The sequence below is a fragment of the Malaya genurostris genome, chromosome 3, assembly GCF_030247185.1.
Source record: "Malaya genurostris strain Urasoe2022 chromosome 3, Malgen_1.1, whole genome shotgun sequence".
Taxonomy (NCBI): domain Eukaryota; kingdom Metazoa; phylum Arthropoda; class Insecta; order Diptera; family Culicidae; genus Malaya; species Malaya genurostris.
Window position 1 is genome coordinate 12,101,201 of NC_080572.1, and position 19,601 is coordinate 12,120,801.

Here is a 19,601-nt window from a genome sequence, read left to right on the forward strand (position 1 = left end):
TTCATACATGAAACTTATTTATCATTTCATAAAGAAAACTGGAGTTTCAATTTAATAAAGGCCCCTTTCAAGACTTAGTTCTGATCCCAGCTGCGTCCATGAGTTCAACCAATAGCTAAATTAGAATAAAAATAATGTAATGATACAAACAAACTCGAAACAGTTTATGAAATTATTAACAAAATGTCTGAAAATAACAGCTTATTTTATAATTTATAGAAGTTAATCGTTTGGTTCAAATAATATTTCCGAGTAGATTTCATAATTAATGACGAGTTACCTAAGATGATATTTAAGTAATAAGAGAATATGTTTTAATAAATGCAAAACGTTGTGACTATGTTAGTGTAGAGTTCTGACAATAAATAAAACGATCATTTGTTTCAGTGTACGGCTGCTGAATTCAGCTGCAAAATATTAACTCGATAATGTGTATTCCTCGTTAGTAGTGTAATGACAATCGGATCATTCATGGATTCGTGGCCTGCAGTTCACCGTTTTTACGGATCACAAATCTCTCGAATACATATATAGTGGCAAACACCAAAATGGAAAACGCGCTTGCTCCAGGGCAGAGGGTTGGGCACTTCGTTTGCAACCCTATACTTTCGAAATCAAGCATATTCCCGGGTCTGCAAATATTTCCGATGCACTCTCTCGACTAGTAACCAAATTTGATGAACCCTTCAATGACCACGCTGATCATTTTCTATTTGCCATAGAAAATGGGCTGAACGCAATCAATTTGAAGGAAATAAGGGAAGCAACTGCTAGTGACAAAACGCTCTTGTCAGTGATAAAATGCCTTGAGACTCGAGACTGGCCTATTGAACTATACCGTTATCAGGCTTTCGACAAGGAACTTGGGATTGTCGATGGAATAGTAGTTAGAAACGACAGAATTCTGCTTCCAGCTAAATTACGACAAAGAGCATTGGACATTGCCCACAGAGGTCACCCTGGAATTGTCGCAATGAAAAGGAACCTAAGAGATAAGATGTGGTGGCCATGTATGGATCGCGACGTAGCTAACACAGTGCAAGAATGTGCGGGATGCGCCGCTGTGAGTAGACAACATCCACCGGAGCCATTGACACGTAAAGAAATGCCAGAGAGAGCATGGCAGGAAATTGCTGTCGATTTTTTCTCTGCCAAGGAAATCGCTACATTCTTGGTGGTGGTCGACTACTTCAGTCGATTCCTGAAAGTGATCGAAATGACTGGTACAACTGCGACCAAAACAATTGACGCATTAGAAGGGATATTCCGTGAACAAACCTACCCTGAAACTATTAGAAGCGATAACGGCCCTCCATTTGCAAGTGAGGAGTTTTTGAGTTACTGCAATAGTAAAAATATCAGGTTGGTGCGCACTATTCCTTACTGGCCGCAAATGAATGGCCTCGTCGAAAGGCAAAATCAAGGAATACTCCGGGCATTGCGCATCGCCAAAGCAACCAACATTGATTGGAGGAAAGCAGTACAAGATTACGTTTATATGTATAACACGACACCACATTCTGTTACCGATAAAGCTCCAATGGAGTTATTAACCGGCCGGCCGGTGAAAGATCTACTACCATCTCTACGAACCGATCCTCACTGGCTCAGAGATGCTGATGTGCGTGAGAAGGATGCAATGCGGAAGATGAGAGCAAAACTCTATACAGATGACCGCAGACAGGCAAAGTCATCTGACATCAAGGAGGGTGATATGGTTATGCTTCGGAATTATGAGACTGGAAAGCTGGAACCAAAGTTCCGTCTTGAAAAGTTCAAAGTTGTCAAGAAAACTGGCAATGATACTATTGTCGCAAATGAAGAAGGCGTAATGTACCGGCGGTCCGTTACACATTTGCGGAAGTACCCCTCAACACGTGGTGAAAACCTAAATCCAGAATCCCAGCAGTTAGAATCACCCACGCGAGAGAAACATCCAATGAAGTTTGACAAAAATTGGAAAGTCGAAGAAGAGAAAGCAGCAAGTAATCAACATTCGGAACTAAAACGACCATCGAGAAATAAGAAGATTCCTTCACGATACATGAAGTGATTATTTTTGCAGAGTAATAAAACTTATCATTTGGAATTTTTTTTTTCTTTTCTTTCGATTCTTTCGTTGTTGTTTGTTTCGTTTCATTTTTTTTTAGAGAAGGAGAGGAATGTAGAGTTCTGACAATAAATAAAACGATCATTTGTTTCAGTGTACGGCTGCTGAATTCAGCTGCAAAATATTAACTCGATAATGTGTATTCCTCGTTAGTAGTGTAATGACAATCGGATCATTCATGGATACGTGGCGGACGTGAGTAGACGTGTTTTGAGCGCGGATCGACCACGACTGGACTCGACAGTTAGAATTAAATTAGGATAAGAATATTATGTAAAAGTGATGCTACGGCGAAGAAAAACTTATGTAAACTGCCTTAAGATATAAACGTATTTATGGAAAAAAAAATTTAGATATTTAGATTCGATTTTGATTTGAAATAAACATGAAAAATGTTTCGGTGAATGCATTTTTTTTATTATTTATTAACGCTTAAAAACAATTAATTGAGCTTTGATGACAAAACACAAAATATCTCATGTTGAACGCAAAATCGAATCCATTGTTGACGTATTGTCGGATCTTTTAGTAACCGGAAAAAGTCAAGTTTGGATAGAAATGCTTAGTGCGACCACAGTGTGGAACACAACAGTCATTCTTCTCGTAAAACTAAACACACTTTCGAGTTTACACTAGGACATGACCAGACAACTGGCTTCTTTTTCCAGTTGCTCCATGCTGTAAATAATAAATGCCTCGCGATCACTGTTGCCAGTAGAGATAATTATTCATTCTGAAAACTTTCTCCCCTTATAACATGCGATTATTTATCATTTGAAAACACTTAGACAAATGTTATATCGGTCAAATATATTGCTCTGGATTCATTTTGATCAGATGTTTGTCTTGAAGAAAACGTTTAGTTGAAAAAGCTTAATAATTTTTTTTCTAAAACACTCAATTTTGGGTAATTAATTTTTGCAGCTTTATTAACTAAAGTGTTCAACATATTCTATTTGAGAAAAATAATAACATACAGAAGTATCCAAAGATTCGGTGCTATTCTCAACCAACATAATCAATATTCTCGTCCATAAAACACTTCATGATTTCAGGCTTTCTCTTTGTATCATCCAGCGATTGTTAAATGTACTCGTATACTTGCCACATTGACAGGACTTAAAAACAAATTGAACTTAAATCCTATTGAAATTAATAATTTTGAAAAGATGATCCGAAAAATAAAATATCCAATATCAATATCAGGCTGAGGCCTAAGTTAATTTTAGTAAAGAGGTTCATGACCCAAAATAGTTTGGGAACCCCTGCTTTAGAATCTTTATTCCCTGTTTTTCAAGAAAGGTAAAAGAAAATAAGTTGAATGGTGGACCCCCGTCCGACACTAAAACGTCAGGTAAACCAAATCTAGCAAAATAAGCTACCAATTTCTTTATTACTTCTGCACAATCCGTGCCTTTCCTCATCCATTCAATCTCTAACCACTTTGAATAAGAATCTACAATTAATAAAAATGTGTGGTGAGAAAAATGGAAGAAGTCAAAATGGATTCGACTAAAGGGTCTTGTAGTTGGTGTAGGGCTAAAGCCTTCAAATGAAGAATTGGGTATCTTTTTTGAGCGTCATTCAAGGTAAAAGACGTAAAACATATAGGTTTTTCTTGACCATCTACTAAATGTGCAATCAGGGTTGCTGAAATTCGCCTCACGCAACTCATTAACGTTCATCGCCTGCGAACGATTCAAGAACGGAGACAGCAAAGCATGCAATGCCGGACGAGGCAAAAGCTATGCTTAATATGTGACTGCCTGAGCGACTCGCAAGAGAGAAGAGATTTTGCTTTTTCATGCTTGTTGCTATTCCGCCGTGAGCCATTCTCTACCATTTCAAGAGCAGGTATCATCAGGCACGAATAGCGCTTACATTGAGTCAATTTTTGACTCACTGCGAGTCAAAATGCCAGCAATCATGAATGCAAGTGTACGAAAAAAATTGAAGACAAAAATTAGCGATGCGATGGAAGCAATTTTTTATTTTGCTTAGTTCAATTGTCTCGTAGATATTGCCCTGATAAAAAGTGTGCGTTGAACATCACAAATTAGCTTGGAAAACTTTAAACGTAATATCATTACTTATCATTGGAAGATGGCGAAACGATTGGGTTGGATAAAAATTAAACTGATAAATAAAACTGATAGTCCACTTCAAAACGTCGTTTAAAATCGTATACTAATGTACATATAATGTACTTCCTACTGCAATAAAACTAATGAAACAGTTTGTTCAGATTTCACCGAATACTATTCTCACGTCGTACTCCGTGCTGTTGACATTTTGCGGCAAGTAATTGCAGATAGATTTTAAAAAAGCTGGAGTTGAATTATCTGAGGACAATCACTTTTGTAAAGTAAAAATTTTGCAGTTTATATGGCTTATACAGGGTGATTTTTTAAGAGCTTGAGAACTTTTTTAAACAATAAAACGCATAAAATTTGCAAAATCTCATCGGTTCTTTATTTTAAACGTTAGATTGGTACATGACATTTACTTTTTGAAGATAATTTCATTTAAATGTTGACCGCGGCTGCGTCTTAGGTGGTCCATTCGGAAAGTCCAATTTTGGGCAACTTTTTCGAGCATTTCGGCCGGAATAGCCCGAATTTCTTCGGAAATGTTGTCTTCCAAAGCTGGAATAGTTACTGGCTTATTTCTGTAGACTTTAGACTTGACGTAGCCCCACAAAAAATAGTCTAAAGGCGTCAAATCGCATGATCTTGGTGGCCAACTTACCGGTCCATTTCTTGAGATGAATTGTTCTCCGAAGTTTTCCCTCAAAATGGCCATAGAATCGCGAGCTGTGTGGCATGTAGCGCCATCTTGTTGAAACCACATGTCAACCAAGTTCAGTTCTTCCATTTTTGGCAACAAAAAGTTTGTTAGCATCGAACGATAGCGATCGCCATTCACTGTAACGTTGCGTCCAACAGCATCTTTGAAAAAATACGGTCCAATGATTCCACCAGCGTACAAACCACACCAAACAGTGCATTTTTCGGGATGCATGGGCAGTTCTTGAACGGCTTCTGGTTGCTCTTCACTCCAAATGCGGCAATTTTGCTTATTTACGTAGCCATTCAACCAGAAATGAGCCTCATCGCTGAACAAAATTTGTCGATAAAAAAGCGGATTTTCTGCCAACTTTTCTAGGGCCCATTCACTGATTTGCAAGCGTTGCTCGTTAGTAAGTCTATTCATGATGAAATGTCAGAGCATACTGAGCAAATAATAATGCATGAAAATCATAACCTCAAAAAATCTGAGCAAATACTAATGCATGAAAATCCTAACCTCAAAAAAATCACCTTTTATAAGAAATAAAATAAAAGGAATTATAACTGGAACATATAACTGTAGCACCACTTTTGATTCTCTTTCGGGTTTGTTTGATATTTATTTTATTTATGATTTTGAAAATGGACTGAAATATCTACAGTGATATTTTTTAAAATCACATATGATTATGAATGATCAAGTCCAATACGCAATATCAATATGCAATGCAAATAGAGTGACAAAAATATATTCTGAATATTGATTATAGAGGCAAGTCTAATCTTTTAATTCCAGGGATGATTTATTTTCTCATGTTTTTATTATATTAAACACAATATAACGCTTCTTCGCATAGATTTGATTTATAGAAGTAATAGGAGTGCAGGGTTTTCCACAACGTTTGAACCTACTGAGACGCCATGTAACTGCTTGCTCTGCAAAAATCAAAGCAATTAAGAAGAATGGCTAACAAAGAAATAGTCATTACTAACTAAATACTCATTCAGCATATTTTACCATACATCTACGCAAATTATCGATTAGAATCACGGTTGTGGTTCCGGCCAACTGCCACTGGATGTCGAAGCATTTTGTAAAACGCAACATAAAATTGGAGGAATAGATGTTCCATTGAAATTTACTTTTGCTTTTTTGTATCGCCTTATTAACTTAGTCCTATTTTAATGCATTCATTAAATTTTTGCATTTAATATTATCATTTTTGGAGTTTCACAAAACTATTGCCTCGTAAGTTTTTTTTTTCCAAAAGCAAACAGCAAAATAATAACGTAATGTGATATCAGTTGAGAAATTTATGAGCTGAAATCAAATTAAGATTACAATCTGATATTGCTGTCAAAAATTTATTGAAAATAAAATGTTCTACAATTGACTCCCGAAGGGATCGGTTTAGCTTTTTTTAAAAAAGAACCTCCGCTAGAAGAAATTGTAAATTCAATTTCATAACATTTTACAATATTCATATTACAGAGGAAACGATTTCAATTTGAAAAATAACACAATCCGCGTGGTTTATCGATTTGTCAGATAGTGCGATCTAGAATTTTTGTTACTCATATCACACATTCAGTTTTGAAACTACTCATTGTATTATTTACCTTAAAACTATGTTGAGCAAAAAAATTTTTACGTGAATACTTCAAGGATCACATACAAAGAGTCCAAATGAAATATAATTCTGTTATCACATAATCAGGAGATAGTAGGAGAATATAGGATCAAGAAAAAAAATATGCATTTAATTCCACTTTATTTAACGTCACTAATGTCACGAGACAGATAATTTTGTTGTGTTTGATTTTATGATACTTGATTTTTAGATATTTATTTCGTTATTGGAAAATTATAGAAGTTCTATTTCGGTTTTAGTTTCTATTATATTGTAGCTCTAACGCCCTGTATATTGAATGTGACGGAATTATTTGGTGCTTATGGTTCTTCTAGTATTTGTACGAACTGATAGTGTTTATCATCAAAGTTGGTCTCAATCTTTTTGGTAGTTGACTTGGTTCGATACAACTTGTCTCGAAGTCAATACAAATACTATTAGTTTATTATGAATGATTAACATGAAATTAAAAGCAATTATTAGTGTCATCACATATGTTTATAATTATTAAGGTAACGATCGTCGAATGGCTTTGTAATCGGTATATAAATAGTTTCACGATCATGAGAAACAATAATAATTGACAAAAATTTGGGACTATTACTTCTCAGGCATAATAAACAACCCTACATTCGACCGAATGAAAAATACCAATTTGGCATTTCGAATGAGGTATAATTTGTTTGGAAAAGTCGAACTCGATCGAAACACAAAATGAATTTATTATAGAACTACGGAATAGGAGTGAAAGTTACATATTTACGACACACAAAAACGCTCCATTAATAACCCTTTACAGTTTGATGATAAATCAATAACATATTCTGGCAGGTATCAAAGTTGTCCCTAACGCTACAAATCACGATTGAAGTATAGCAAACACCGAAGAAATGTGCAGTGAAGACAATTCAAAAAGATTCGACATCTTTCTTATAAGCTTTATACAGGAATAAAATTTTATCCTGGGCGGTCATTCAGTTGTACTGCCATACGTCGCAGAGAACGAATCACCGTGAGTAGAAAATTCGACTCAACGCGAGTCATCATCACCACCGAACAGCTTTCTACCTAAATGCTTCGAAACGAACTCACTGTGAGCCAACAGAGTGCATATAAGATGCTTGCTTGCTTTGCCAAGCGGTTCAATTCTCTGAGTGGAAGGAAAGAATGAATAAAGCAGACACGGAATATATACAAACTGCTCGCCGCACGGGTAGAGCATCGCCGGTGAAGAGAATAGTTCACGAGTAATGTTTCATTGATAGGATCAGCAACCTTGTGTGCAATAACACCACCTACACAACAGACTGATGCATCTGTTACTACAATAATTTAATATAATTCTAAAATATTTGCAGTAATTATTGTTTGCTTAATATCGGCGGTTGTTGTTGTAGTTTATTGTTTTTTTTTTGTGTATTTGGTCTAGATTCGTGATTTTGTCTCATGCTGTGTTTGGTCAATCTCTACCATAAGGCTGAAACCCTAATCGATCTTTAATAGGATTTTTCACTACATTAATTTTTTCAAGAATGTGTTTTGTTGTAAATGTTCATCAGTTGTTCCATACGCAAACCAGAAGAGGTTGGTCGTTCGTTATTTAACGTATTAGCATTACTTTTCGCAATATTACAAGTCGTAATGAACTTATCCATCGACTCAAGTGTGAGATTTTCTTCATTTAGAAGTCTTTGCTTTCAAGCAAAGCGTCTCTTAAACCAGCTAAAATTCAGTCCTGGATGGCGATATCTTTAAACGCCCCGAGTCCACAAAACTCTGCTTGTAATTTAACTTTAATTTAAAGTCTTCGGCAAATTTAATTTAAAGTCTTCGGCAAATTCATCAGGCTGCTGACATGGTGGTTAAATCTATAGCGTTGTGCTAAATCCGGTTCAGTCTTATCGAATTTTTGTTTCAATTTATTTACCATTTCAGTGCAGCCCACTGTTGTTAAAGTACCGTTAGTACCGTTTACATTTATTAATATTAAAATATAGCGTAACGTATTTTATGCATGACGCCTAACCGCATACAGACAGCTGTCGATAAATTTTCGGTACAGCCCATGAGAAGTACAAAAAACTAAAATAAAAAGCCAGTAGTTCTATCTTGTCTAGGGCTAAAACCAGATAAAAATATTTCTTTAGTTTCATGATTACCTTCAATTTCAAAAAAAAAACTTGTACGATTTAATAACACGGAACAAATACAAATATTTTTTGTAGACTAAAATGTTCAGTAGAGGTAAACGCATAATCCTTTGAAAATATTTTAATGGTTTTTAAAGACCACTTTGCGTAATTTATCCAATATTTATAACTGGTGAGTCTTTTATGCCATCATTAATTTATCTACACCAGAATTCAGTTGCAAAATTCTGGTTTAGAATCCAGATAAAAAAATTAGGTCATAAATTTTGTACTAGAATCATGGAACTGTACTCATTGAAGAATTTAGTTTCAAAATCTAGCTCCAGAATCCATGTTTCGAATTTAGTACCAGCATGTAGGTTATGAATTCTGGAAATCAATACGGAAACTGAATTTAGGAATTAAGTTCTTAAACTGAATTCAGGAATTAAATTATGGTTTAGAAGTCAGTTCCAAAATTCAAGATCGGAGTTCAGATTTAACATTTAGTTTCAGAATCTAGATCTAAAATTCATATCCTGAATTTGGTTCATAAATTATGAAGATGAAATCCTAAATGAATTAAGGAACTAAATTCAGTTCCAAAATATAGTTCAAAATCCTGAATTAGGATTCAGTTCCAGATTTATAGTTTTTTAATCTGAGCCCGTAATTAAGTTCAGAATTCAGGAGGACCAGAATCCAGGTTCTGAATTCAGTATTGAATTTAATAAAAAGTTCAGTTCTCTGCTGCTACTTGTTAAGGAGCAAGACTCTTTGCAATCGTATGAGTAATGTCAACAACGTGTGCGTAAAAACAAATTCCTGCGCTTCTTTTCCTGATTTTAATCAATAAATCTTCCATATGGTTAAAAAATAAACCAATCAGTTCATTTTGCTTAAAATTGCAATTCTAGAAAAGCGGAAATCTTAGCCTAAAACTCTTCCGTTTTCCTGAAAACTGCTCAAGAAAAATTACTTCAGTTTCAGCTAATACATTTGATTAGTAATAAACACATTCCTGCATGGATTTCCTATTGCAGAAATTATTGCGATGAAAAGATTTACGTAAGGCAATGAAAAGATTTACGAAAGGCAATGGATATGGAATGTTGTCGTAAAACTATTTATTTTTCCGGAAAACTGCTTTTGTAACAGAAAATATTTAGTTTTCTTATTTTCTGTAGCGCAATCTAATACAAATGCAGTGTTGCTAACTTTTTTATTAGGGAATTAAAATCTACATTCACGAAATGTAAGCAATTTTCCGTAATACGTTGGTGAAAAATTGATCAACACTGATATTCCATCCGAAAAGTCAGACTTAACATTCATTTAAGAGTAAATTATTGCTAAAAAAGATTGAAACTCAATCATTCAAGCCACTTTGATAAACTGGTTGCAGTGAATACATAGCTCTATGACATACGTATCAAATAAAATGTACGTAATATACAAATTACCAACACAAGTTAACTTGATTTACTCTTGATCCTTAAAGGTGACTTCTAGCCACGACGACCGAAATGCAAATTAGAGCACGACCTGAGGCGTTTGAGGTTTTTACACTATGCAGAAGGTTTGTTGTTACTGATGTTGGTGGAAGATTCTTTTCTTTATTTTAATTACAGAGGTTTTAACCTTAATGTCATTTGCCTCTTCGGGCCAGAAAAGCCTTCTGATCCTATGTGCGGGGTTGGGGATCGAACCCAGGTAGGCTGCGCAAAAGGCATCGACTAACCCATCACACTATACCCGTCTCCAAGTGAAAAACCTTACCACGACGTACAGTTCCGTCTAACGCACTAGAAGAACTGAATTATCTTCGATCAAAGTTCGTACGCGTCCAATAAAACATCGGGACTGATATGTACCTGACTACCTCAGAACTGTCGGCTCGGAAACGACAAAGGCAAGCAAGCGTGATAACCTTTTCTCATTGTTTCCCAAAGTTTGAGGAAACTTAATTTTTGAGTTATTTATGGTTATCTCACACTGTGGAAAATTTAATTACAAATTCCACAAATTGCAGGAAAAATATGTTGGGTTAAGTACAACAAGCGATATTCACGATCAAAAACTTATCACTCTCATAGAGCGTAAATCTTGAAAAGGCGCTGCTTGGTAAATTAAGTCGTATTCTCGAGAAAATATACATCTCAAAACAAGAGACGTCACGGGTACCTGAACATAGAGGCAGAATGATCCTCTACAACGGGTCATCATTAATCAAAATAACGGGGCACAACGCATGACAACAACGAGCAAAATGCACCGTCAAAAAGTATTTTCGTTAAATTCAACAATCGTTTTTATAATTAAGCATTCAGCGATACTTGCAATTTTTGTATTGAATTCAATAGCGTGAGTTTTGAGCTTATTTGACATCGATCCAATTATTATAATTTGTTTGAATTAATCCTACATTTCTAGTGAACTTAATTAACTTAACCCAAACCAAATATATTATATATCAATATGGATCACTTTAACGAATTCAATACAAATAAAAAAAAATCACAGTAACACCATCTGGTGGCGGAAAAGGCTATTAGTTCAGTCATGTTTAATAATTTGCGTTTAGTGTGAACCCAGAAGTGAAATGTCAAAAATAATTGAGCATGATGCCCACATAGAGGTGTGAATATTTTCATTTTTGAATGCGTTTTTTTCTGACAAAAGCCTATAAATAATGTAGAATTACGCTCTTTTAGATCTATCGTCTTCACTTTCAAGAGTTGTGAAGTAGTATTTAACTTTGCTCATGAATGTTATGAATATTGCTGAAAAGACGAAACCTATAGGCTGGGAAGGCAATGTTTGGCAGATCACTTCTGATATATAGAACAAAATTAAAATGAAATGAACGGTGTATTACAAGTTACTTTGATTGCGAATTTTTTTTCATTGCATTCATGACATTGAATTTAAATTAGCTGCACATTATCTTTTCTCTCAGGGAAATAAAATTTTCATATTTAAAAATTGTCTAGGAATTAAAAGTGCGTATACTAAGCGATCTGCCCCTGTGAACTGTTTTGCGAATGGTTTAAACTTTGAGTCAAAATTTGAGATTCAGATATTTATTTTCTATAAAGTAATTGAATTTCATTCAACAGGCGAACCATTCCAAAATTCGATAAATAGAAAGTTTGTTTAGCACTAAAAAAACGTTAAATAGTATGATAAGTTCAATACAGTAATCAAAAGAACAAGTTATATTTATTACTTTTACTTCAATTGATAGCTCTCGTTGAGGCGAATTACGGTTTATTCATATACTAAATTGTTTTGTTTTGAAGCATTTATTTATTCATTAAACAACGTGATATTGCATATTTCTTTCGCCGTAACCGTGATTTTTCAAATCAAAAAATTGTACTACATAATTCGGAAATGTTGGTAAAACTCTGGAACTAACACTAAGATTAATTTGTTTAGTTCTGCGTGCGCATTTCACACATATTTATATAAATTGGGATTTTCATAAAAACAAAATGTTTTTCATCCGAGTTAGTATCAGATTGCGAATCCAAACCGTATTTACAGATTCGTGCAGTGTATATCGAGAAATATTCCATATATTTGGAGTTGTTTGGTTTAGTGTACTGATTGGGAAAACAGTCATATGTGTCTTTAAAAAATTGTAATGTAATAGTAACCTGTTTTGCCAACGCACTTTACTATGATGTCCCTCGTGAATCGCCTCGTGATCCATATTGATATCTAGTGTATTTGCCTAAACCCAGCGAGGTAATTCGATCGGTGATTTGGAATACTGAAAATTTGTAAGTTTCATTAAGTTAGAATCTGAGTTGAAATAAATAAATACTACTTACAGCTAAAGCTGATCATCAAATAAACAGTGTTTCGATCGGTCTAAGGAAAGGAGTTTTTAACATTCTTTGCATACGAGCACCTATAATGGAACATAAAAAAGGGATTGATTCGTCACTATAGCTGTGCCAAGGTGGATGCTAACGTTAAACACCGTCCTTGGGATTGTGCAACATGCGAACCCCTTGATGATTGTGAGCATTCGAGTGAGACAACTGTTACTAAGAAGAAGACCGTGACATCAAAGCCTTTGAAGACCCCCGGCAGCAGCCAGAGATGGCATTTCACCAGAGTGATACACGCTAGAGTCAGATTTTTGCCACACCGAGGATGAAAAAAACGAAGCACCGCACAAAGAGGAAAGCGCACTTCTTCTCAGTGTCGAATAGACAGCATTTGAGTGTGTGCTTGTGGTTAAAGCAGCTGGCGCGAGTGAAACACATTCTCTTCGCATGAATCGCTCACACGCGCTCTCGTCTAAATACACCCAAGTGACCACTGGCGCGTGATGGTGAGCGAACACTTCTGTGAACTTCAATTAATAGAGAGTAGATCTGGCCTTGCTATGAAAAATTTGCAAGGAAACCCGAAAATTTTACGATAAATTGTTTTATTTTGCTGATTTTGCGTGTCCACGCTTCATCTACGAAAACCATACAGCAGAGTGCTCACCGGCGTGTACACCTCTGTGAAAGTATCTGCATCCACCTCAGAGAATTTATTAGCTAATGCTCTAGCACTTTGGTGCGATTCAGTGGAAGAGGTAAAAGGAAATAAACAAACGCACTCATGATGCGTGCACACTTTACACAACAGTGGTGTATAAATGTGAAAGAGAAGAGCTCTCGTTGAAGTTGTCAGTGCGAGGGGAGAAATTTTGCTTGCTCTTCGTCACACAGAGGAGATAGACATCTCTGGCAGCAGCAAAGGTAGTTCAGTCTCAGGCAGTAAAATTAGTCATTTGGGGGTATGGTACCTCGTGGGTAGCCAGTTTGTGCAAAGTGCACATGACTTATTTCTAGTTTTTACGTTTCGTCTTCGACTCATCAGTGCATCAGCAGATTATGTTGAACTGCTGATGCAAAACCCCCGGATCAACATAATCCGCTGAGCAGACGTAAAGTTAATGCATTTTGCAAAACACTTGTTTGCGCCGAAGCGTTATGTCTAACCTGACGTGCCGAAAGAACGAAACAAATTCGACGGCATACTGACCGCCGTACTGATTAACCCCCAAATGACGAAAATCTGTTAGCGGTCAGTATGCCGTCGTATTTGTTTCGTTCTTTCGGCACGTCAGGTTAGACATAGCGCTTCGGCGCAAACAAGTGTTTTGCAAAATGCATTAACTTTACGTCTGCTCAGCGGATTATGTTGATCCGGGGGTTTTGCATCAGCAGTTCAACATAATCTGCTGATGCACTGATGAGTCGAAGACGAAACGTAAAAACTAGTGTAAAATTAGGTCAAAGATGAGTAAACAGATTAGTACTAGTTCGAGTACGGGAGCCTGCTTAGAACTTGCAACAATAGAAGAACAGAGGCAGCTTCAGAAACTTAAGTTAATTTCACAAAAAGAAGTACGGGACTTGGAATAAGTCAAAGATAAACTATTGAAAGAACAGGAATTAGCCATTGAGAGTAGGAAGCTAGCGGAGGATAGAGCATTTCAAATGCGAAAACTAGAAGAAGAGAAGGAATTCCGTTTTTTACTAATACTAATCCGAAAGCAGTCGATCGAGAAGAAAGCTGCACTAAACAGTTCAATTTTAACTGCTCTGCACTGACGAGTCTAAGACGAAACGTACAGAAAAGTAAAAGCGGTTATGTGCTCTAAGCACAAGCTTAGGTTTACCCTTAAATGATCATATCTTAATCGGCCAGAATTAACCGAAAATAACGTTTTCGTTCGACACGTCAGCAAAGGCATGGCACTTCGGTGCCAATTAAAAACTGTTTTGCAAATAGCATTATTTTAACGTCTGCTTAGCGGTTTAAGTTGAACTGTTTAAGTTTGCACTAAGCATTTCAATTGGAGCTGCTCTGCACTGACGAGTCTAAGACGAAACGTAAAGAAAAGTAATAGTTTTATAATTTCCTAATGATATCAAAAACCTTTTTTACCAAAAGACTTGACCGCGACATCATAATGGTGCCGGGAAAAAGATTTTTCAAAAGTATTTATGAACGGTAATAACGACATTACACTAGCGTAAAATTCTTGACCACATGCTGACGCATATAGCCCAGAATTATGCAATCTTTACTTAATCTAACGTCGTTTTCGCTTGATGCCAAACATATCCCAGTTTCCACCCTAACTGCTGTCAAAAACGTTTGTTTGAAGCTAGTTTCGAATCTAGTTTAACATTGTTGAACTAAAAATCGGGTCAGTCTCGAACGGTTTTTATATCAGGTTTGTTCAAATCCCCGTTGCTAAGTGCGAACCTAACACAATTTCGCGAAAAGTGTTTGATGAAACTACCCTGGGTCCGTTTCAGTTTTCTCAACCTAAAACGACATAAAGATAACTTTTTAACAATTCAAAGATTTTACAGCTCTGTGGAGAATCATTACAGCCAGCCTTTGGTTAGCGATTGAAATGATTTATTTTATTTAGATGAAACGTTCAAAACCATCACTCAAAAATAGTTTCAAGACACATAACGAACACCCATTTCTTCATCCATTCGATCGCTCTGCCGTATGTGCACTGAACAGACACAGCACGGTCACATCGTGTGAACTGATTAATTGTGAAAATATTTACGTGCTAAGTATCGCAGCGGGAACATGCTACCTCCCTCCCGTCACGACAAGGTAGCATACCCTGAAGTATAGCTGTGGACCATTACGAACCATTCATTCTGCTTCTGGTTTCCCACATGGTGAGCAAAGGGACCCATATTCACAAATTTAGTCGATTTGCTGGCACGGTGAAACCGCCTAGATTTGTTTTCTTTGGATTTCGCGCCACCCTTTAGGAAGCGAAAAATGCGTTCGAAGGAATCAACAGCGGAAAGGTTTCGATACCCACAGGAGGGAAATTCGGAAAACAAAATTCACCGCAAGGATACCCACATACTGTGAGCGACGAGGACTTGACTGCGCATGGAAGAAGTGTGAGAGAAAAACGGTTGTCTTTCTCGATGACTGTCTGCTTGAGTTCATTCGAGTGGCTCTGCTTCGATGTTATTATTGTTAAATTCGGCTTCCTTCTTGTCCGTCGAACTTGGCGCCATGAATGAAGAAAGGATTCAAATTCATTCTCTTCGTAATCGAAAACGCTCTCCCTACCAATCCTGTGATGCTGAGAGCTTGTCATCGCATAATACTGCTGTAAGCATACATTCCGGCGTGGATAGCCGACGTGTGAACAGCTTGCTTTGATCCAATGTGGTCCAGTGAATGATGCTGAATTGTTGTGAACATGTGATTGGATTTATTATGAGCTATCCGTTAATTTTAATTGTTTCAAATGGTGCATACTCTAGTGGTAGTGTTAGTGGGAAAGTGCTTCAAATGTGAAATTTTACAGCTATCTGAGCAACTGTAGATTTGTGTGTTGTGATAGGAAAACAATGTCCCGTAGGAAACAGGCTAAACCTCGTGCACTGAAACGTAAGTCGATACTTTGTTTTTTGTCGTATAGTTTCGCCTAGTTGGCTAACTGTATGAATAGCAAGCTTCATTGGACATTCACAAAAGATATGAAGGAAACCTTTCTGCTGCGTATATTTAGATCCGCAAAGTCTATAGTTATTTTCCGCTGCTTTCAGAAATTCTCAGGAGATTCACTTGTTCGTCCGTCCATCCGTTTTTGCGGCGTTAGATCCAATGCTGCTGACTCTCGTGTTTCGTTGCTTGAATCCCATTTCCAATTCAGTCCGGACAGTACGACCACACAACCTAACCCTCCCCGGCATCCTGATTCTGTATACACTTTTATAATAACCATTTTCACACTGCTGGAACGAAAACGGGAAATTCTTCCGGGACCACCAAATCCCAAGAGACGTTCATATTACAGTAACGTCAATATGAAAATGAATGTATTATTATAACGTACATATAGCGAGAGAACTCCGGCTAATGTCGAGGGAGCCCTAGCTCAGCGCTCGAAGCGAAAGACAACCAAGTATGAGAGAGTGGGCCTTCCAAGTGCAAAAGGAACCAAAAGCCGGGAGATGAAATTGGTGAAATATACAGACCAGAGACCCGACCAGACCGGAGGAACAGGTCGTGTGAGAATGAATGAACCAGGGGTACGATGCGCGGTTGTACTGGGAATACACATTTTCACAAAATCGAGAAACAGACCGTAGCATACACTATGCTGGCAAAGAGGGCTTCGGGCTGCTCTGCTGGGGCTGCTTGCTATTAACTGAAGGGGTGGTAAGTGGGTGGCTTTTGTGATTCTCTCTCCCTGTGCACGGATCGGTCGGTACTCGGCACCAACGTGAAGAGCGAGATGAACAATCAGGAAAAGTAGAATGGAAAACTTGACTATATGGCACTGAAGTGCCTCATTCGCAGCACCGATAGCAGTGCCACACTATCAGAGCATTGGAAACAGTCTCCTACTCACACAGCAAAACACACGTGAACACAGTCAGACAGAGAAGTTCATGTCTCTCGTGGGAATTTGCTCTGTGCTCGTGCATCGCACCGACGGAATATCCTGGCCATTGCTGGTGCTATTGCTTTTACCAGCAGCATATAGCCATAGTGAAGCCACCGCCGCTGGTGCTGCTTCTGCTATATCTGTTGATGAACAAGCGCCGTATTCCACAATGGGTCGTGAACTAAATAGGATAAAAAAGTAAACCTGCTAAGCAGACCAAACCGCTAGTTTTCAACCTACCGCGTAAAATACAACCCTGTTTTGAGGCTCTTCGTTGGTTTTACCCTCCCAGGATACCATTAGACTGTAACCCTGTATTCAAATAAACGTATGTGCGTTTGAAATTATGATTTGCAATTTTCAAATACATCGAAATCTTATTTTGAACATGTATTCCTTACTTTGTTTATGTCAAACATTTCATTTGATTCATTACTAGGAGGGATGAAAGGCAATCTAGTGAGAGTCAAATCGGGCGAACAAAGTAAATGGGAAAACCAATTTTTTTTTATTTATTACAAGCTTTACGTGGCCGATTTTTTAAATAAAAAATTTTTTGTATTCGATCTCGTTGTCACCCTTTCCGTGTTCTTTTCGTTTTTCTTGTTATTCCCAGTCTTGATCTCGTTGCTAGTTACTGTAGAAGCGCATTGTTGTACATTGGCTGCATTTGCTTGTTGGTCAGATGGTGAAGGTGTTTTTGAAACAAGAGCACTGCATTCACTAGTTTCCGTTGTTGAGCGGATGTTCTTGTTTTTGTTTGTTTTCGCAGTTTCAGTACAAGGTATGCCGTAGTGTGAAGTTTGTTCACAAAACTGACATGTAACCAGTTGATTTTCATACGTAATCAGCGTTTTACACGGATGTATCCCGTCTTGATCACAAATTATGTAAGATGGAATTGCTTTACGTAGTTGCATACGTACCACTCGTACGCGGGAAAACCAATTGGAATCGCTGCTTTTATGTACTTAGGTATTTCCTCATAAAAATAATTTTTTTTCGCTTCAAGTGTAGCTTCTCCTTTTTCGGGGTAGTCAACTAAAAGAATTCCATGACTATCTCAGAAAAACAACTGCATCTTCCTTTCAGACTCATTGACCCACTCTAAGCCGCTTCAATTCATTACCGGGTACTCATTTTGTTCTCTGACGTATAACAATAAATTTAGGTTTCATCAACATCAACGCTAAAACTCCGCCTGATATCTGCTTGACCAAAGACGTTTCCGAAGTGCGCTCGTGTCATCATGCGCGGCAGGATGTTTATTTGTGATTCTGCAAAATCTCACCCACGCTATGACATGTGTACTCTGAACTAATCCTTGTGTCATCTGCTAACTCGCGCACCTTCTACAAGTATCTCACGTCATTACACTTTAATGACAGTAACTTATATGAAACAAATTCATGGAACAAATAGAAGATACAACAACCTGCATTTTATTTGCCTGACAAGTATAAGAGGTGAAGCTTGTGCGACTTACTGATAGTTTCCTAACAAGCTCTGCTGGCTTGATTTAAGGAATAAATTCAATGAAAAAAAATCTATTCTGAATGTTTTTATTATTAATAATTTCGTCTTTCGCCGACTTTCTGAATATTGATTATAGCGACAAAGTTTACCACGCATGCTCTATTCCATTTCATGAATATCTCTTTTTAAACTTGAATTCATTAGAATTTTTCTTTTCTCTCGGGCTGTGGCTATGATTTGTCTCTACCTCAGCACAGTGTTCAACCAAAATTATACACCGTTAACAGACATTCGTACCTGAACCGTGATTATGATTTGTTCAATTTCGGTTGAAAACTTGTGTGCTCGGTACTGGTGGACTCGCTTGTGTTTTCAAAACAGAGTTACGATGTTGGTTTTCGTTTTCTTTACCGCATGTACACAATCGAGCACCGCACGCTGTGTGTTTCGTTCGAAATCGGTCACGCCATCTCTAAAAAAAGTGAGTAAGTAATTTACTCTGATGACCCTGTATTTCCAGAATCGGATGTCGGATCAAGATGAAATTCATAAACTTTCTATGGGATTTTAGGACCTTTCATTTGAATCTACTTTTTTGTAAATCGGTTCAGCTATTTCCGAGAAAAATTAGTACACTTATTTTCATTTTTTGCCCGTTTCACGCCATGACTTAGGAACCGGAAGTCGGATTCAAACAAAATTCAGCAAACTTGTTATAAAAATAAGGTTACCGAAAAGTTAAGTCTATCATGCGACCATTATGCAGCATGAAAAGGTACAGGTGCTGCTTTGGTCACATTCCGATCATCTAATACCATTGAATGTATTTTTTGGCATTGTCCTGTGTAACCAAATCGGAATGTTTACTTCTGCGAACTTCATCGGCAATGGAGTTTTGTCTATCTCGAAACTCTTTAAACCTAATATTACACAGTGTATTCTGCAGGAACACTGAAGCACTATGAAATTTATTGAACTTTTCTTAAGTTTTCTGAAACAGTCCTT

The 19,601-nt window shown here is 37.1% G+C and overlaps 1 protein-coding gene across 1 annotated transcript in view; it reads left to right on the forward strand.

The window, feature by feature from the left end:
* The first annotated feature begins 15,862 nt into the window (after nt 1-15,862).
* Nucleotides 15,863-19,601, forward strand: part of LOC131435553 (zinc finger protein 423 homolog) — a 170,922-nt gene continuing 167,183 nt past the window's right edge. Inside the window, exon 1 of the mRNA XM_058603566.1 lies at nt 15,863-16,117. Within this exon, the coding sequence (XP_058459549.1) occupies nt 16,078-16,117 (40 nt within the window). The 5' untranslated portion in view covers nt 15,863-16,077. The remainder of the gene's footprint in view (nt 16,118-19,601) is intronic.